Raw genomic sequence first — 23,420 nt, forward strand, 5'->3', positions numbered from 1 at the left:
TCGTCGATCGTTCAGACTTTCAAGTGTTTGACATGTCCAATAAAAGTCGCTGCAGTAGTTTAGCGTCAGCCACATCGGGTAAGTTGTTTCACGTATTGCATAATATAACGGTATTTAAAGGGGTACCCACCAAGTAGTAGACGCCGGATTAAGTGTCCCCATATAGACTCAAGTCGCTCGCGCTACGGTCTCGTGTACCGTCGGGGATGTATATATAGGTGTGCGTTATAGACTTAGTATAGGTACGTAAATAAAGTCAATAGTCATACACAGAGTTTACTTCAGCGTTTTTCCGCTTTTTCATGTTTATCGAGTTGTAATATTTATTAATGCCGGAAAACGAGTGAATTAACAGCGGTGTATCACCTGCGTGTATCAATTATAGGCCAAATGCATAGGTAATATTGCGACTTTTGGACAACGCGCCAACGGACAAAAATAAAACAGTTCACGTAAGTGCTGCATGTGGCTTATTTTTATATGATGTATTGACATTAACAACAGATTTGTTTTTCTGTAAAGTGTCTACGAGGTATCTGTATCTCTCTTTACGGTTTAATATTGTTAATTAATAAACTGCATGGTTAGATTAGAGTAAACCAAAAAAAATACGGAATTAAAATAATAATTATTCACGATTAACCGTTTATATACTACAAAACTAAGATTATTGTAGATTATAATATAATAACTATTAACTCATAAACTAATAACAATGAAACGATAGTTGTATTATTTTTATATTCATATGAGACGTGCAAACAATATTAATTATGTCTTCAAGCTTATTTATTTTAATGAGCATTTTCTACCTATAATAATTGCCTTCCTATATATTATTTATTTGATAAGTACTTATGAATTTTTCTTTAATTATAAATTTATGACTTCATTAATTTAAGCTTTTTATAACGTTAAAGCATCATTTTTAATGTGAGGTATTTCATAGAATTTAATAAAATAATATGTTTTTCGCTTGTTTATTATATTATTGTACCTGTATTTGTATCGATTTTTCAAAATACGTTAAATTTCAACAGAATAAGTATCTATAGTCAATATAGTATATACACGAAGTATGCACATAACTTAATATTGTGATAATTAATTAATAATGAAAATGTTATAACCAAAATTCATGTTCAAATTCATAAGATATTAAACATATTATACAGTTGTATTTACTATGATTTACTAATGATATAATTTATTATAATATTAGTTTATATTTATATGAACTAAAAGTTAACAACATCTTAGTTTTAATTCCAGATTTTATAGAAACTAACATTTTATTTTTATTTAGGCGCATTTAGCATAATATTAATTTGATGTTAAATTGATGATGCAAATTCACATTCACTAATATCTGATATGTTTTATCATTATCGTGCAATTTAATTTTAAATTAGTTTAATATTTTAGTCGCATCGTTAATGGTAAGATATTTATTATTTTAATATCTTCCCCAATTTTGGAATAACTTACTTGTTTATAGAATTTCATTACTTAATATTGAACAATCTATATATTATATTAATAGATTATTAATTATTGGGTATATGGATAATATAAAAACTTTCATTCTACATGTAAGAGTTCCAAGCTAAAATTCAAAAACAATTTTTACCCTTTCAGTTTAAAAAATAATTAATTAAATCACACTATTTTAATAAAAAAATACATGATTTTTAAATGTATCAAATATGGATTCAAATAATGTAATAAATATTTGTGTGTTAGTGTATCAAAGTAAATATGTATAAATTTTATATTAATCGATGGAATAAATTAAGTGCTATTTATAAATATACTTAATAGTTAATACTTATAACAATATTTGTTAATCATTTTTATATTACATGCATCACAATAAATAAATACATACTTCTTTTTATAATTTTTTTTTATTTTACAGAGTTAAAATCAAAACCGACGGAAATGGAGAAAAAAATTATTACAAAAATGTTAGATAATAATGATTTAACTTGCTCGATATGCTTTGACGTTTTTGAAAAGGTAAGTAATTATATAATTTTGATAACAATCAATATCAGATATTTTTGTAAAGACTGCAGTGAATTTTATTTGAAAGGTATTCGTATAAATTGTTTATTATTATATCAAAGTCATACAACATGAACCATGGTTCATAGTAGTAATGTTTGATTATATATTCTATTCTATAGTATAGATATCAGGTATATTTATATCAGGGGTTAGCGAGTCTTGTTATAGTTGCGACTCACGTCTTATAAAATCAAAATTTACTAATTATTATTCTGAAATATTTTTTTGGTATACATTTATAAAAATTTATTAAATTATATAAAATGTAGGTATATTTTATAAACATTTTGGCTCTTGGTAACATTGTATTATTTATCTATGTAGTTCGCGAACATATTCATGTTGACTACCGGTGGCTTATAAATTGTAATGTGAACTCTTATCGTTAAATATCGAAGTACCTAATAGTTGTGGCACTGGCTGTGATTCACCTAGGATTTTAATGTCTTAAAATTAAATCTAAGCATTATTATATTTTTTGTATGTATCATATTTTATAAAACTATATTTAAAAAAAAAATTGTTTTTACTTCACTCAATAATCAGTTATTTCTTCACTTAATTTCACCAAAACTTTAAATATATGTATCAATATAATTTGTATTATACCTGTGCTTTAGAATTATTAAGATGCCTCAATTTGTTTTGATATACCTAACTCAAAATAATTATATTTAATTAATTATAAGTACAAATATTTTATACACAAATTTTTATTCAATTGTAAAATAAGTAATGGGTTTACTATTTTTATGTTTAATAATAATAATAATTTATTTATTTAAACTTTTTAATCTCTTAAAAATGAATATTTTAACGCTTTTTAATAGTATATTTTTAAAATTTTTGATGTTTTTGATTTTTTTTTAGCTAAATTTTGTGAGTTTTTGTAGCATTATAATCTCAGCCCTATTGATACTTAAGTAAATTAAATTTCATATTTAAATTATACTAGAAGCATTAAATAGCTATAATACAGATGAGTATCTAAAAAATAAATTATAGAAGCATTATAATATCTAGTGGCGGCTCCAGAGGTCCAGGGGGCCATGCCCACCACCAAAAAATCCAAAAAAAAAAACAGGTGAATTTAATAATAATATAATATGTATAATATGATACGCTTGGCTTATATTTTTACAGTTTATAATATTATATTATATTAGTTTACTAGATATCATTTAATTGTAAATTCTCGTTAGTTGTTATCTTATATTTTCGCATAGTACACTATAGTATGTAGTATTGTAGTATGAAAAAGGTTTTTCGATAGGGACTCTCGGATTTTCTATATGGTATATTTTTAATTTGATTGATTTCTTATTGTTAATATGTTTGACCGTTTGACGACTATCGTGTTTAGACGTTCAGATTAATATCGTTTTAAATGTTTTAATTTTTGTAGCTTCATTTTACCACAGCCATTTACGCGAGCAGACGACCAAAATAGTTACCATTGTAAAAAATTTAACCGCTGACTTGTAATGTGCATTGTAATGATACGTAGTATTTCAGCATATTAAATTGAAAATTATTTGATTCATTTCTTTACTCTAAACTCTTTATTTCATTTCAATAAGTGTTTACTATACTATAACTTTAGAATTTATTCGTTGTTTAATTATCCATGTATCTTACTCTTAATGTTGTACTGAACTTAAACATAGATAATATATACTCCCCCCCAGAACAAGCTTTATGCTTAAAGGAGTGTTGTAAACATATACCTTGTATATTTATGTTTATATAGTAAAATTGTATTGTTTTGATAAATAAATTTATTAATATTATAATTATTGTTTATTGGATTCTCTGAATTCCACTTTACATTACTTTTTCAATTCTCTGGGAAAAAATTGTATTTAAATCATTTTTTTCAGATATTTTGATCACTAATTCACAACAGTAAAAAGTTAAAAGCTGTAGACTAGTTTTTTAGAAATTTAAGATTTAGGAATAAATGTTAATTCATTACACACACTGCAAGATGTAAGTTTGTAAGTGCTGCAAATTGTAATCACCATAAAAATAAATTAAGAACAATTTTTTTTTTTTGCTGCATCTACGTAATTCTTCGTTTTCGGCTTAACTTCTTATAATTATACTTAATATTTAATTCTGATAAGCATTTTAATTTATGTAGGTAATTATACATAAATAGTACCTACCATGTATAATTAATGGTTATAGAACATAGTTATAAAACTATAACAATGTACGTACATTTTAGTAAGTATTTTAATAAATAATAATTTAAGAACTCAATTATTTTAAAAAACCAATTCCTTAGTAAGCGCGATATAGAATTTTGTATTCGTGTTGTTTAATGTACCAATTTTTGTTGTTAAATATTGATATGTATATAAGTTATTTTTAAATAAACTTAATTTGCTGGATATAGAAAGATAGTTATAGATGTTGAAATTATGAAAATAAATTAATAGAAGGAAAATGAGCATACAATATGAATAATAGAAAAAACTATTACAGAATAGAGTACTCAATAGAGACGTTTTTTTATAGAATCCATGACGTCGATGATAACCACCAGATGCCGCAACTCTTATCAATTTCGAAAAAGCCAAGTTAAAAATGTATTTATTATATGCTTATACATTTTACTATTATACCAGAAATATTACAATAGGTTTAAATTAAAAATTAAAGAAATATTAAAATAAAGAAATATATTCGATTAATTAATTTTAATATTAGATATTTAAATTAAAAAAATAAAATTCTTTCCGTGTAGAATAAAAAGTACAAAAACTATTTTCCTAGCTGGTTTAAGAAATGTTTTTTTCAATAATTCAATAGCTTAAAATACAATTATAAACATAGCTGAGCTATAAAATACCAATAATAATAATAATAATAATAATAATAACAATAATAATAGTAATCGTTAAAGTAGATAGTAAAAAAGTGGACAAATAGGTAGCCACTGCTGTACAGTTCGCAGCAAGAGTAGAGTCGTTATTGAGTAACTTACCGTAACGAATGTGTTAAATCTGAATTCAATGATACATCATTGCACACGAAAAATGATTTCGAGCGGGGACGGTCCGTCAACTTTAATAGTTAATACTAAAAGAATATTTTATTATATATTTATATTGCGCTATTGCAGTAAATTTTTTTTTAGTATGACTAATACCGTAGGCTTAATTAATCGTTTACTAAAAACTCATTATATTATTAATTATTATAATAGTATAAAGTTAAATCATATTATATTATTGTTAAGTCGATATCAATTTACCAAACAACGATGTGATTATGTTTGCGGTAAAAATAGCCAAAAGGCAATAAAGCTTAAAATTAATTTAAATATTTTGAAAATATTAATAAGTCCCTACAAAAAATAATTATTTACGTAAAACCCAAAAAGAGATTAATTGTAATTTTCACATTTTTTTTTTATCTTTCCCAATTACAGTGGTCTCCGCTTAATGTAATCGCTTTGGTAAGGGACATAATTGACAATATAATCCGATTGATGTATTAAGAAAAGAACTGAGGAATTTTTATTTTGAACCCTCAAAGTACCAACTTGATTACTTTTCTATCTGGAATCTGGATGAATATTGAAGTGACATAAAATAAAAAAAAATAATAAAAATATAAATAAAATAAGTATAACAACCATCAATATAAAATAGAATAGTACCTACATTCATGTGCTCAGAATTTAAAATAAAAATATTATTATTTTCATTTTTACCCAAAAATATGGTACATTAACATAATAAAAGTTCTTTCATATTAAAAACTTTTCTTGAGAAGGTCTCAATTAAAAAAAATATGTTTAAGAAAATTTAATTTAAATTCTGAACTAAAAAATACTGATTTTACAATTATGTATTTTTTCTGACTATATTAACCTTATGGGGCAGTAAAAAATAATATTTAGTTGGGATGTCTAAAAAATAGAACTTTTTATAATTATCGGGAAAAACAAATAAAAAATTAAGGAAAAATAGTATTATTCATACGCAAAACCACTTTTAGACAAATTCGATGTTCTTATTAAGTTGTAATTCAGAAACAAATAATCATAAATACTTAAAATTTTTAAAAAAATGTTTATGTCAGTGTATTCTATATACTATAGTATAATTTTCAAAATATTTTTATACTGTTTGACTGTTTGAGCTACCTAGATATTTATAGACATTAGACATTTTCAATTTTTTTTTTTTTTTTTTTTTTCTATGAATACAGTTAAAAATGTATCACTAAGTATCTGGGTAAATATGATTGAAAATGAAATATGAGGTGCTTCATAAATTGGTTATTTACTACGTTTGTAATGTTTGTACCTATAGTAATTTTCAAAATAATTCGATATTTATTTTGATTTATTTGAAGTGTACTTATAGTTTCCACTAAATTAATTATTAATAGATTGATAAGGTTTTAACTATTGTGTCATAGTGGAGTCTAATTATTTTTCAATTTAATTTTGAACTATTTCCGGGTCTAACAAGTTATACTTTTTGCCATTTTTGTACTGGAGGTGGCATTTCGTAATCGGCGTAACTAGGGACTAGGGAAGGTCTAGCGGGACTTAGCCCCCTCTATCGTATTAAGCTTCCCTATAAGGTTTTACTTTTTAGCCTCAATTAGCCGTCAAATTATTTTTAACTTTGGTTTTCTAGAACTCTAGCCCTTGTAACTATTAAATCCTAGTTACGCCCATGTATATAGTACATTCCTATGTATAATGTTACAAAGTGCAGAAGTTTTTATTAATGTAGTTGTTAGTACAAATATAAAGTAAATGTGTAGGTAATATCTTACATTCACCGGGGAATTTGGAAGTAATGTAATTTGATTGTATTGTCGTAAATATTAACTTAATTCTAATTTATAACTATTACATATTATAAAAGTTATGATAAAAATATTTTCAAATAATTATGGTTTTGTAAACATTTTTAAAAATTTAAAAGAATGATATAAGATGTTATAATTTAAATAAATTGGTTTGAGACTGAAAAAAAGTATATAATATAAAATAGTTTTTAAGTAAAGAATTTGGAAAATATAATAATAGGTATACTGTAATAAAAAATAAATTTTATCATTCTATTAATATATTAATACCATTATGAAATATTACAAATTTTTATTATTGTTAGGTATTTTAAAATTTTAACCAGAATATTGTATTAAATAAATATAAGCAGAGTTAATATCATAAATATACGTCGATAGACGATAATACACTCGAAATAATACTTTATAGCTATTATGTATGGTCCATGTATACCTTATACTTCTATTCTACTTATAAGTTTGTAGATTTACATACAAATTATTAATACGTATTCAGGGATTTTCGTATAATAAATTAAAAAATGTCACTGTTAAGGTATTTATACACTGTTTTGCATAATAGTTGCATTTAAACTCCAATATAGTATAATACATTTATTTATACGACTATACCTATATTGAATTATAAAATGATTTTTTTTCTATTTTAAAAATTTGACATGTTATTCAGCAACTTAGAAAATTTTAGTAAAAAAAAAATTTAAAAAAATAAAATAAAATGATTGATAAAATAGTATATTTCTATAATATGTTTTGTTTTAAATGTTAATGTATTCGTGATTTGTGAACATAAAATTTTTTTTTTCTAAGTGCGTGTTTTTGTAACAGCGTGCTTAACACGTTATTAAATACCGACTTTACTGACATGTAGTCTTTGACAAAACAAATATCACGTTTGCATAACTCTGAGAACTCCAGGAGTTCGGTATATAGGACATAAGTACACACAAGATATACATTACATCACTGCATTAAGTGATCTAAAGACCTCGATTGTAGTCGTTTTTTAAACTTAAGAACTATACATAATATATAATATTAATTACGTTACCTACACATATTTAATATTTGTTTATAAAAAACGTGCCTAACCATGTAATATATATATATATAGGTAATAGGTATATATAAGTATTATATATGTAATAGGTATTAGGTATTATACGATTTGCGTCACGTATCGTCAACAGAATGACTTTGATTTTACTACCCATTAATTGTAAATATTTAATTAATCATTTTTAGCACTCATAATTTACTCAACACGAATCAGTTACATCTTGTTAAAAATAAATTATTAAGTTTTAAATCCTATGTAATCAGTGGTATAATGATTAAAAATTCAGAAAAAAAAGATGTGATCCTTTGAAAATACTTATTAAACTTGTGAATAAAAATTACCTATAATAAATAATAGCAAGGTTAATATTAGTATAACTTTAAAATGTTTGTTTAGTTATAGATTAAATTAAATGTAATTATATTCAAACTTTTGTTTTAATTTTTTCATAAGCTAGGATAATTTTTAGTGTTTTTCAAAATTTTCTTAAAATATATTTACATAAATGAGTTCCTTAATATTAAAATAGTGTGTAAAAATATGAACATTTAATTTAATTATTTTAACTATTATTATTATTTTTTGTTTTGTGATTTTCTAGCCATCAGAATTGAATTGTAGTCATGTGTTTTGTTTCAAATGCGTAAAAAATTGGATGCGTAATAACAGATCATGTCCAATATGTCGGCGAACTATACTGGATCCGCCAGTTGTTTGCACTATGTTGGAAAAACTTATTTTAGAAATGAAGTCAGCTTCTGTGCCTGTTGAAAATCGACGTTACACAAGTACGTATAATAATATATTCTAACTCGTAACATGTAATAAGAAGTATAAATATACAATTAAAATAATTACCACCAAATATTAAAATTTTTTTTTTTAAATATCATTAAATTTATAATATAAACATTTAAAAAATGTTCTAAAAACGTGATCGAAATTATTTTTATTTTTATGAGTTAATCATTCAAGCAGACGTGGATTGGAAATCTGATAATGGGGGACGGCACTACAATTTTTTAAAAAAAAAAAATCATTTTAATACATAACAGATTATAAATAACATTTTGATAATGAATTTTATCAACATTTTAACTTTTTAATATTTTAAAATAGCTAATACAAAATCTTTTGATAACTTGTATGAAATGTTCAATATTTTTGATAGAGTAAGCCGAGTAAGGTTTATTTTACTCAAATAATTTCAATATCACAATCACAGTCATAAGTTCATTAAACCTTGGACTAATACTATTTTCTAAATTATACTAGGTACTCTACCTGTATATTTGTATGGGTTCTAACAATGACGTATATGGTGGCATGACATCCTATACAGGGTGTCCCGCGAGGATTTACCCATTGCGATATCTCCTGAAATGATGGAGATATCATAATTCTGGTTTTTTAATAAGATTCACAGGGACAAGAACTACAAATATTTCATGTTTTAATATATTTTTATGTTTTGGTAAAAATGTTAAAAAATGTATTTTTTTATTTAATTGTTTAAAAAAAAATTGAAGATAGCCATTTTGTAGAGTTTTTTTCTGAAAATACCGACGTTTTAACATTTTCATTTCATCAATTTCCTGATTTCTAATATTTTTTTTAGTGTCGAAAAAACTGCGAATTATTTAGTACGATAGTGCCATAGTGGTATCATTGTATCAAACATGTGGTCCTCGTGCTCGTGCGGCTGGCGAATGGGTTTCAGTGTGGCTCGCAATAAATGTCATATTTTATTCCTTCAACATTGTTAAATTTTTAAATAAAGTTAATAACTATTGTATAAAATATCATATGTACATTTTTGTTATACCTAGTATTAAATACGGTTACATTATAATAATTATAATAAATAGATAAAACAAATGTATTTTGTTTACTTTGAATTTATTAAAAAAAGGTGTTTTGTCCGCCAATGTATAAATACGTAATAGTTAATATTTTACGGCTTGTTGGTAATTTGTGTATGGCATAGTCCACAATTTAAATACCTAATTTAATATTTTGATATTATTATCTTGTCCCATTTTTTGGCAAGACATAAACTTAATAATAATTTCGCAGTTTTTTCGACACTAGAAAAAATATTAAAAATCAGGAAATTGATGAAATTAAAATGTTAAAATGTTGGTATTTTCAGAAAAAAAACTCTACAAAATGGCTATCTTCAATTTTTTTTTAAACAATTAAATAAAAAAATACATTTTTTAACTTTTTTACCAAAACATAAAAATATATTAAAACATGAAATATTTGTAGTTCTTGTCCCTGTGAATCTTCTTAAAAAACCAGAATTATGATATCTCCATTATTGCAGGGTTTATTGCAATGGGTAAATCTTCGCGGGACACCTGTATATTCTAATATAACTTCCCGTTACTGACGAATTGCAGTATTTTGTGAATAGGTAAAATACTTATTGTGTTCACCTTTGTTCTAGGCTTCCTGTTATCTAGGATTTACATGTATACCATGCATTGACTATTAATACCTGCATTACATATTACATCATAAATTATGCTACATATTGTATAATTTATTACTTTAATATATTAAAATTCATAAAACAACTTTATTTGTTTTAAAGCTTTACACTGGTATACAATTTCAAATGTTACGAATGTTATGGCAAAGTAACATATTTTCGATATTTATTGAATTTTAATTTAAAAGATTTACATATAGAGTTTGTGCGTGTATAAATAAATAGATATAAAGTTGATACTTTGAGAATTGCAAGTATCTCTGTAAAAATTTCAAAAAATTAAAAAGATATAAATTATATGTACAAGGTGGTAGCTGGAACAAATCTTCAGGGGGGGGGAGTTAAATCAAATAATATATTTTCATAGTAATTAAAAAAAAAAATTAATATTAATCATAAGCAAAAAAAAATTTGATTTTTTTATTATATCAATATATCCTAATTGTTTCAGAATATTTTAAAGAAAATGTATATTATATATAAAATGATTATTATGAATATTTTATAACATAAAATCTAGTAGTTGCTTTTTTTTTTTAGCGAAACGATCGATAACATCATCCAGACATAGTATTATGTAGATTGCCTAATTGCTTAACTATACAGATTTTATTAATAAATCTTCATAAGGATCATTTTTAAATAACTAAATATATACAAATGTAATACAATAATATATATATATATATCAATACCTTTTTATATTATTATTTGTATTATTTGTTCTATGTAAGTAAACGCAGTTTATATAACGCAAGCATCAACATCCGTATCACGTTCGGCCGTCAGAAAAGACTATAATTATGAGCGTCCACCATGGAGATAGAAAATGTAAAACAATCATAACATTTTTAATATATAATATGCATATAATAATCTATATTTTTATACTTTTTGTAAGTCAATAATGTTTGTAATTTTTATTATTTTAACTAAATGAATAACTTTTTATATTTTCCTAGACTTTAGAACCTATAGAATAAATACAGCCTTGAAGGCTAGCTATAGAGTAGACTAGAAATATTTTTGAATGTTTTAATGGTTTTTAATAAATAATAATTATTTGTATAATGTTTAGATAAATAATATATTTTTAACTTTTGAATATTTTTATATAAACTATTAAAATGATTCTTGATTTTTTTTTTATCAAAGATACATTAATAATAATAATTAAATAATTTTATGTATTGAAGAGTAGTATTTATTGTACTTATATATAATAAATAAAAGAGGTATATTTTCAATGTAAAAAAAATAAATAAAAATATTGCAAGGAACTAAGAAGTATGAAGTATATACTTATAAGTACTATAGTATAATATAACACCCTCGCGTAGTACAATAGTCAAGTACCATCAAACAGAACTTTCAATAAAAGTTATTTTGGGAGATATTTGTGAGTTTTTCCTATTTTTTCTTCCAAGTTATTAATAATTTAACAATCTTATTTTTAAAGTTTAAAGCAGTGGTGCCCAACCCGTGGCCCGCGAAGGTATTCTTTGTGGCCCGTCACAAATTTATAAATCAGTTTTTTTTTTTCATTTGTTGATATACTGATCATTGTACTTTAATATTTGGTAGCCCGCTCGGAGATGGTTGTTTACCAAAGTGGCACGCCGATTAAAAAAGGTTGGGCATCACTGGTTTAAAGGTTTGACATGAAAATTGAACATAGATGATAAGTAAAGTTATGGTCAATAGTATTTGGCTAAATATTTTTATCAATATTCTCCATAAGATTGTAAATAATAAATTATGACAAAGTATACAAATTATTGAAGTTTACGTCGTATAAGTTGTGCTTAACTCAATGTACTTAGTACAACTTTGTAAGTTATTAGGTAAAATAAATGTAGAAATTTAGGCTATAGTTTTCTTTGAAAAATAATTTAATTATTATAATTTTTATCTATTACCTCTTATTTTAGTATTTTATTTAATTTTGAAATATATTTAAAATTGCATTTTTTTCAGAACAAATTATAATCATAACATGAAAGTAGGTTAGGTAAATTATGTATTGCTTAACGATAAAGACTAGATTGAAGATTAAACTATAAATAAAATTATTCTGTAAAAATATATTAGCTATAAATATAGAGTGTAAAAATAGAAAATTAAATGAATGATTTAAAACAATTTAAACGAGAAAAAATATTTCGCCGTTGATAGTGAAACCCATTTGCGTTTATCATAGTACAATTATGATTTTCCTGGAAGCAATTATTTGATATTTTTAAAATATATTATTATACCCGTTTTTTTTTTTATCTAGTTATACCGGCTAGCATATTAGTTGAACATATTTTCTATTCTATACCGCCCGCAGCATGTTTTTTAGGTTGAAATCTACACATGTACCTACAAATACTAATACATTCTAAATCAAAAACAACAAGTCGTATTATCATAATATTATAGGAATTAATTAGAATCAACGAGTAGGCTATTGCCCCCGTAGGCCGTAGTACAACTGTTAAGGACTGCGGTTATTAGGTAAGTGTATAAATATATTATTTATTATTTAACACCGAAGTCTTTAAATCATTAGGATTTCTTGTGTTTTTAAAAGATATATCAATCATAATAACGCATCTACGCATCATTTTTTGAATTGAACTCGAATTATGTTCATGTACATATTCTCAATGTTTACCTGAATTTTAGTATAACAGTTGTCGTTTAGGCTACGAATTAATTTTCTTGTTATACATTTGGTATGTAAATGGAAGTTAAATATTTGTACGTCTTCAACTTACTGTCAGAGTAAAGACTTAAATGCTCTTAAGTATGTCTATATTGTTGAAAATATCTAATCATACCTATAAAGACTATTATATAATAACAACAACTTGATAATAATAAATTACAATGTTTATATTATGCTATTGTGTATGTGTACATATAATATGTTCATTCGATGAGGTTAATAAAGTTAATTGGCATTAAGCAAATTTGTATCAAAAAATTATCTTATATGATTATTGTGATCGAATTGACTCTAAAGCGATTCCATATTATGAACGAGGTAAATAATATTAATGGTTTTTACAAAATATACACGCCTGGGTGTTTCAATTGAGCTAGGTACCGCAATTTTTGGCTACGTTATTGTTTAGGCACCTATTAACATTTATATAAAGGTAAGTACTATCTAGCAAACTAAAAAAATATTGTTTTTTTTTTTTTTTTTTTGGTATAGTACTAGAATCGTAAATAATACTAATTTAAGCAAGAAATTAAATTTTTTTTTTTTGTGCTTTTTATATATTTAGTTTACATTAAATTCGATTTGTCTACTTTAAAAGTTATTATAATATTTTTAATTTTATAAAAATGTATATTATTGTATTTAACGCTAAGAAAAAATGAAGATAAAGGCAATATGATGAAATACTTAAATTAAGGTTAAAAGGTTTAATAATGATTGTTTAGGTACCTATATTGCTTAGTTTACAAAATACTAAATAAGTTTATTGTGTTTAGCATTCAGAATCCTATATTAAAAATAACTCGATAACTTTACATTAAATTATCATTCAAGGCTTTGTGAAAAAAGACAGTCTTCAAAATGTATATGTGCGGATATTAATATGGTGGACTATATTAAATACTATTTATATGTGGATAGTAATATTTAAAAAGAAAATTTTACATACCGTTAGGTAATTAGAAAATTTTTCTTTGGTCCTAAGAACTTAAGAGAGTATTTGATAAAAAAAAATTAAAAATATTTTATGCCTATATTTAATCTATGCAATCATTTATTAATAATGTTATTGAAATATGCAGTGGTACAATTAATGTGCATTTAAATAAAATAATAAAAACTAATACCAACTATATATAAATACAATAATTAGATTAATTTTAAATTTATCTGATCGTTACATAACAAAACAAATTTAAAAAGATATATGGTTAGTTATTTTAAGGGGTTGTAAAAAATCATTAAAAAAAATTGATTATTGATAGCCTTTAAAAATAAAAATACATACATACATGTGATTATGTGCACATAAAACTAGATAAAAGAAAAAGATTAATATTGTTATGACGCTATGACGGTAATACATCATTTGAACTTAGAAATATTTTACACGCTGTGATTAGTATAAATAATAATAACTACGGCACATTGGCATATATTATAATCATTTTAAACACTTTCTAAATACAAATTTAGATTTATGATTTTATAATTATATAAACGAGGTTAATACCTATTTTAAAAATCACTTTATCTTATTTTGGTAATAATTTTATATTATACAAACAATACACTAATGATATACATTTTTATAATTTTTTTTTTTAAATAAATAGTTATAGGTATTCACTTTTGTTTTATATACGTTTACTTTTACTTAACTATAATATTGTATAATATGAACTTCTGGTCATATCACAGCCATATGTTAAGGTGAATAGATTAAAAGTATTTGAAATATTTAAAATTGAAAATTTTAAAACTAAAAAGTAAAAATAAATAAATTATATAAATAAACTTTTTATTTACTACCAATATCAATAATGAATGAATATAATATTTAAACATGATATTAAATTCCAAGCTAAATTCAATTTTGTTCGCCAAAGTCATATTTTTTACTGATATTTTCAAATTATCATGTACGAAACTAAGAAGAGAGCAATAGTAACAAATGAGTGAGCTAGATTTTTCAGTTTATAATATTACCTATCGTATATCAATATACAAGTGTTTTATTGAAAAGTACTTAATGAGTAACTAATAGTTGTTATGGAATTTTAAACCTCTCAAAAATGTACCCTATATAGTTGCCAGTTTGGCGTAATAAAGTGACTAATTTGTTTTAAAATATATAATTTCCTTTTTGGATATTATTAAAACTAATTAAAACTAGTATTAAAATCGTAAGTAATTAATTCTGTAGAAATGTCTTGAAAAAAAAATCTTAAAATACTGTAATAATATTAATAATATTATGTTACGTAACACATACGCATATTATATTATATACAATTATACAATGATATGAATTTACTACCAGTAAGATAATTATTTTACAAAGTTTCGGGTCTTAGTATAATTAAAAATAATCTTACTTTCAAAGCTGAATACAGATATAATACTAGACAAATATCTAAAATAAAAGTACTAACTATGCACAAAAAACACTATCTATAAATACTAATAAATTGGTCCAAAAATGTACAACAAACTATCATTAGAAATTAAAAACTAAAATTCATTTAAAATTCTTAAAAAATATTACACTTTGGCTGCTATAAGAACAAAATAAAATCATACAATACGTTTACAGCATAACTGAATTACTATAATAGATAATAATTTTAGTAATTATTAATAATTGTATATTACTTTATATTGTATTATTTTACTGTGCAATTTTATGTATAATGTTACATTATAAATGAATAAGAAAAATTTAATTATAGAAATTTTTTTTATTAGTGTAAGAAAAATGTATTGTAATTGTTGTTTTATTAATTGCACTAACTATTCATTACATTTTTATTTTAACATGAACATGTTTAGTGGAACCCATTATCATTTGAAGATTAAAACAAAAAAATAATAATTATAATAATAAAGTTTACATCACAGACACAATACAATTAATTACAAATTGATACAATAACATAATATTTACATATAATTAACTGTCTATTTTTAAAAACACCATATTTATAAGTCAGTTCATTGAACACGTTAGACATCGACACATTTCATACTGCTGATTAGTGAACTCCGCACGATTACAATTAATGTCACCTACTACTGTGGGTTAAAAAAAAAAATGGTTATGTAATTATGGTAACTTTCTGGAAACGTCTAATGATGAAATCTAGTGAAGTTCTATAAGCAAGTTTGAGTGACAGGACGTGGTACCAGAAAAACGAAGATACCAGCGTTAATTTTATTATATACTATTTATTACTCGTGAGCGAATGGGTAACTGCGATATTTTCCAGTGACCAGACTTATTTAAACAACCGTTCTCTCCACGTTTGTCACGCCGACTTTTGATCAAACCGTTTTCCCGACATGTTTCACGAGTGCATGTACAAAGTGTTCTTTGCAATGCAACCGCATTCCAGTAAAACGAGTTTTGTGCGTTGTATCTGTGACTCTGCAAGTCACAATAAGCCATCATTACCTCCGGTTCGACGAAACGCGTCCTCTGTTTTCCGAGGATGTGCGTCGTCTGATTTCGAAGGATACGTACCGGACGGTCTGTAAAGTTAGATGCACATCAGTCACGTATACGTATGTTCATAGATTTCATAATTAGCAACGGGCAGTTTGAGAATGCAGTGACGTAGCCAAGATTTTTTCGGGTGCAGGGATGCAATTTCCTCAGCACCCCCAGCTACACCACTGTTAGAATATGTATAGAGTATAGATATGCAAAAGTTTAAATCACCCTACGACTCCCCACTATTCGATTTCATCATATATATATTATATACGTCTCAATGGCCGTTATTGGTGTTGTTTAACGATTAATCATTATTAGTGCCGGATAAGTCACCGGTGCTAGCATTGCACCGGGGCCCTGACTCTTTGAAACATTAGGGGAGCCCGGGGCCCCCAAATTATGTATATCAAACTCAAACATCTAAATACCATAAAATAAAATAGATACTTGGTGAAATTTGTTTTGTTTTTTTTTTCAAATGGTGGGTTGGATTTTGGTTTGAAACTATTTTTAATTTATTCCTATCGGTGGTTGATAATATGAACCTTGCCTAAGACGTTTTAATGAAACTTGGTTTAAATATTAAAAAATGTTGAGACTAGGGATACGAGGGTTACGTTAATCTAGTATAGAATTTTAAATATAGAAAAATAACGAACCAAAACTCTAAATATTGAGAATGAGAAGATAATTGACAATTTTGCTAACACAAAATCAAGAAAAATTTTTTTTTTAAATAAAATAACTAAAAAAAATTTACTTGCTTTATTATTTAATACATTTGAAAACTTTTTTAGTATACATGTGTTATATTTATTATTTATATATATATTATGTAAGCTATTTGCTTTGCATTCCCATAGATATTTATGTAATAAATAATAATTATGTTAAATAAATAATTTATTAAATATTTATTACATTATTACCCATATATGTTAAAATATGATTAAACATTTATAATGCAATTTTAGTAAAAATATAAAGGTAAAATACTGTACGGTAATTTTTTTTTATGAGGCCCCTAAATTTATTTTTGCAACAGGGCCCTCAGAGTTCTGCAAGATTCGGCACTGCGATAATTAAATACAACGTGTGTATTTACTATGTATAGGTTAGGTTAGGTAACCTTGCTAAAATATGCAGGTCACATTATGGGCTATTCGATTTATTTGAAGTATAACTTATTTAACATAATTCCGATATTTTGTCAATCTACCTAACCAAATTTAATATCAATTAACCCGTTTATTTATTCTTGTTTTTAGTAACCGTTTATTCATTTTAATGTATCTATAACCTATATTTATATAAATAAATTTAACAGGTATGTAAATTTATTGCAATGGGCACTGTTTAGATTAAATCTAAACAAAAAAAATCCTATATTTTCGTCGCATAATTTTATTTGAAATGTATTAATGTAGTGCTGTAACGATTTTCTTTAATGGGTTAATTTCATTTTTTTGTACTTATATCCTGCCACGGAATTTTGGATTGTATTAAAAAATTATATTCATTAAATTTACGTCCATCACTGACAATTAAAATGTAATATTATTATTTTATAACTTACATAGCTTACAGTACACATAACATTAAGTTATGGTTTTTTAACATAATATTTATCAGCTGTATATTTTCTTACTTCTAAACAATTACTTTTTTTTACCCATGTCAGACCAGTTTAGATAATATGTGTTATTGATATTTACAATACATATCAAATTCCATTCAATTTCTTTACCATAAACATAATAATATATAAGATAATATTTTTATATATTCATATACAGTTATATTGTGTCACTGGTATCAGCTAGTGCATCATGTTTTTCATAAAAAAAGTTGTTTATGAGTAGATACCTATACGCTATACGAGTTTTGTTTCTTTGATTCATAATATTATATTATGTTATTATTTATTATTTATTATATAAAAAGCATCTATATAAAAGATAAAGATATAAGTTTTAAATGTTTGAAAATTAATTAAACACTTCCACGATTATTGGCAATGTATCAATGATTTCTTAAAATTGCGTAATTAATTACGAAGAATATTAATTTATCACGATACCTATGTAAAGACGCGAATAAATTATGCAATATAAATACAACATAATTCGGGAATTGGGAAGAAGTTTGGTTGGAAATCAAAATTAGATAGATATTTTTATCATAATATATTAGATAATGTTAGCAACTAGGTTTACCAGAATTCTAATTTTTCGAAATAGTAAGTATATAATTTCAGTTGCTGTCGTGCATAGAAATTGCGATAATCGTTCTCTTATCTACTATTAATTAAAAGTTTGTTTGTTCGGTATGTTATGTTCGATTTGTAATGATGACATTTTTCAAGGAGATGAGATGAAATTTTCAAAATGTAATGAGTACTTGCATTTCTCTTGTGCCGGCTTGAGAGAAGCCAATTTCCGAAAAATGGGTAAAGTAACCAAGAAAAAGTAGTGCTGTGCAAAATGTAAAACATCAATGGTTATTAATACGAGTATTTTGCAAGCTGATGATTCTTTTATTGGCTCCAATGAGACTTTATCTAACTTAACTGATTCGATATATTTATGAGCAACCAATTCGACGGATTTGGTAAACAATTGATGGATGTTTTTAATTCTATTAAAGAATTAAAAGAAGAAAAGAAAATTGTAAATTGAACGATTATATTAGAATTATAACAAAAAAAAAAAATTAATGTATTGAAACAAAAATCAATTATCAATAATGTAGAAATAATCGGAGTACCTGAAAATTGTGTGGAGTTACGGAGGTTAGGTTATATAAACAAGGTGTTAAGTTATCTGTTGTTAATGCCGGAAGTTTTATAGTTTGAAGTTTGTAGTTTAATACGGAAGTATACACTCAAATTTAAGTAATAGACTGTAGACAATTATTGAAAAATTATACTCGTTAGAAAACAATCAACAATTATTGGAGATGGCCAAGAAAAGGAAACTAAACACAAAAACCACCTTTAATGAAAACTGGGAAATTGGTAATATTTATATAAAGAATGAACTATCAGCGTTTAATAGAGCTCTATTTTACAAGGCTAGAATGTTTGCAAAAACTAATGATTTTAAATTTGTAATATTTGTATGGTACCTATATGGATCTTAAAATATTTATAAAAAAAAAAACGAAAATGCAAAAGCTTATATTGTACAGGATGACTTAGATCTATCCAATCATTTATAAAATACGAGTAAGTATCAAAAATTTTTTATGCTTGTAATATTTTATGTTTTATTATGAATTACACGAATGTATTAAATAATTAACCAATTATTTTGAATCTATCTGACATTTTGATAAATGTATTTATAATATGTTCAATGTTTTTTGTTCTAATAATAGGAGTACCTATAAATACTCATTTTGATGAATTTATTATGTATATAAATAGTGAAAAAAATTGTCCTACTTTAGATGTTATCGTACTCACTGAAACATGGCATATTATAGATAACTATAATTATAAGATTCCTGGTTACAAATTGTACTTTTCGACTTTTAAAAGAAATCAAAATGATGATATAATTGTATTAATAAGAGATAATTTAAGTATAGTAATGTATGAGTATATTTATTAAATGACAAACATTCTAAAATTTAAGCTAATATTAGATAATATTCAAATTAATATTTCATTTTTTTATAGTTCTCCGTTTAGTGATATAGAGAAATTTTTAATTTCAATTAATAATATACTAAAATATGATAGTTATTTAAGTGGTTACCAGTGGCGGTTAATAGTAGTTAAGCACAGGCGTGCGATGAAAAATTTAAAGAACTATTATAAAAAATTAAACACGACGTTGCGCTTGCCGTCCGATTTGAGCGACAAAATTCACTACACATCATAAGCATTTATGGCAGCCGTGCTGTCGTGATGATATTATTAATCGTATATTAATATATAACATTATATATATTATTATATTATTAAACAGTTAATACGGGAAACCGATATTTTCATGCATGATTCATAATGTCGATAACTATACTCGTATAATAACATCACGAGTTCGATATCATAATAAACTACGAAAATAACTTTAATAATAATTAAAAATATATTTAATTATAAATTTTTTAGTAAATAATAATATACTATATACTAAAATATAATGGGAACTAATATAATTAATAATGATTATCTCGATCTGTTTTCAGAACATGATTTTAGATCATTTATTAATGTATAGTTGTATACACAAGAACCCCAGTGGGTTGTACACACTCGTGTTTAGATCAAATATTTTTAAAATATACTAATTATATACAGTGGCGCATTTAGACATTAAACGCTGTGGGGCAATATTTTACTAGCGCCCCCTCCCCAAGAAATATAAATATATTTAAAATAATTATTAATATACTAAAACAAACAATATTTTAAAAATGTACTTATAGTTTTCGTCGTGTACGGTCTTGAACAAATTCTTGAATAATATCTCGTAGCTCATTGTTGTAGTGACATCAGCTTCTATGTTCATAATTGCTAATGCAGATAGTCTTTCTTCGTCAGGTTCGACCTTAAGTATGGTTTTATACGTTTTAGGGTTTAAAATTATTTCTTAGTTGAACAGTTACTAACTAGAATGCATAATAATATTCTTAAAGCAATATCCACTTAAGGGATGATATCCTTCAAATTATTTTTTCTTATAAGCACTAACATATCTTGAATACTTTACAGAGGAATAGAAATGGTTTTCAAATAACTGCCAAAATGAATACATTCTTTGGGAAATGCAGTTAGTTCCCAAATCTGTATTATATTCATTTCTTAACAGCTCAGCAGATATTCTTATGTCTGCTACTGTCATTTTAGTAAGTTTTTTTTTTTAACCTATTTTTTAATAGGTTGTCATATGCAATTTTTCTTCTTGACAATTCTAACTAGTGACTTCTATTGATCTAAAATAAAAAAAAATACGACAAATAGGTATTTAATTTAAAATTAGTTATAATACTTTCTGTTGAACTGCCATTAAAATATTTTTTTTTTCGTTTTTCAGTAGTTCTAAAGTTCATAATATCAAATTTTTCAATAGCATTTCTTTTAATATTTTTATAATCTTTATCTGTATGAATATCAACAACATTGTTAATTAATGGTTGATAAAGCTTAACAACAATACTTAAATCAATATTTATACTTTGAAGTTTTTACTAACTGTATTAATCCTATGTAATATGTCTGATGTCTCCCCAAAAAATTGACAAGAAAGATATTTCTAATGATTTAAGTATTTTGAGTACACCATTTATTTCACATCAAATAGCTGATTTTTCTTTCTCATTTTCTCCAATCTTAGCATTTTCAATAGACGACCAATTTTTATTCAATAAATAACATGCATCATCTCTTGTTGACCACCTTGTATCTGACAATCTCTTGATTGAAGAATTTAAAATCTGCCATCGGTAAGTTGATTCCGAAAGGAATGTGTACAAGTTTTAACAAAAATAAAATGAGTGGTCGGCTACGTTCGGCGGTAGGCGATAGGGAAAATATTTATGGATATTATGTTATTTTTAACTTGTATTAGCTGATAAAATGTAATTTCTACCATATTTGATATACATATATATAAATATAATAAATCATAGATATTTAAATCTGTAATTGTCGCAATCCCGTGCCGTCCATAGACCCGTTAGAAAACCGTTTGTAATCATAGACCTTATGAGTAAAATTGATGTTTAATTTATAATATTTATTTGTATTTTGTGTAATAATTATATCAAACAAAATAGAAAGATTTCAATTTTTTGTAGTAATAAACTATAAAAATGTCTCCCCTCCGTAGAATTTGGCGCTCAGGACACTTGTCCCAGTTGCCCTTCCCCTTTAAATGTGCCACTGATTATGCAGATAATAGAATTGAAGCAAGAGTTATCCAAACGAGTATCTCCGATCATTATTCGACAGTTATGGCTTTAGAATTGAAGAATATATCTATATCACATAATAATAATAATGTATATAAGCTAATTAATTATAATAAGCTAAATTAATTGTTAATAATAGAAACCTGGTCAGAGGTAAATAGCACGAATGTTTTGACCATTTTATTGATATAATTGTACGTGCGATAAATTGTGCTACAACAATTAAAAATTCTAGTACTAAAAATAAACATGTTAAAGAATGACTGACAACGGGTTTGTTACTATGTTCAGTTCGTAAAAAAAAGTACTTTATCTTTAAAAGTTAATAAACATCGTAAGAATAGTAAATTACATGCTTAATATATAAAATACAAAAATATTTTCACAACTATGTTAAGAATTACAAAAAATAATTTCTATAAAAAAAAATGCAATAAAGCTTCTTATAGTCCAAAACTAACTTAGAAATTAACTAAAGAGTTTACAATGTCTAAAAACAAAAAGGGTGGTCAAATAAAATTATTAATGAACAATAACGAACACATAGTACCATCAAAAGATCCGGTTAGAGCATCAAATATATTCAATACGTTTTTTACCAATATTGGTAATAATCTTGCAAGTAAAATAAAGAAATCTAATTTAAACTTTGATGAAAATAAAACAATAAGTACATCATTTGATATGATTTTTAATAAAAAGTTTAACATCTGCAAAATTATAAAAAAAATAAAGAATTTAAAAGATGACACTGCGGCAGATTTTAATGAAGTATCGGTGAAAACATTAAAATTTAACCTAACCTAACCTGAGTATCCCT

At 24.7% G+C, this 23,420-nt stretch overlaps 1 protein-coding gene across 1 annotated transcript; it reads left to right on the forward strand.

Moving 5' to 3' along the window:
- LOC113559043 (E3 ubiquitin-protein ligase rnf8-B-like) lies at positions 1-11,336 on the forward strand. Its single transcript, XM_026964644.1, has 4 exons — positions 1-78; positions 1,919-2,019; positions 8,574-8,760; positions 11,204-11,336. The coding sequence occupies exons 1-4, from the start codon at positions 33-35 to the stop codon at positions 11,293-11,295; spliced, it is 426 nt and encodes a 141-aa protein (XP_026820445.1). The 5' UTR covers positions 1-32; the 3' UTR covers positions 11,296-11,336.
- The last annotated feature ends 12,084 nt before the right edge of the window (positions 11,337-23,420 follow it).

This window comes from Rhopalosiphum maidis, chromosome 3, assembly GCF_003676215.2.
Source record: "Rhopalosiphum maidis isolate BTI-1 chromosome 3, ASM367621v3, whole genome shotgun sequence".
Classification (NCBI taxonomy): Eukaryota; Metazoa; Arthropoda; class Insecta; order Hemiptera; family Aphididae; genus Rhopalosiphum; species Rhopalosiphum maidis.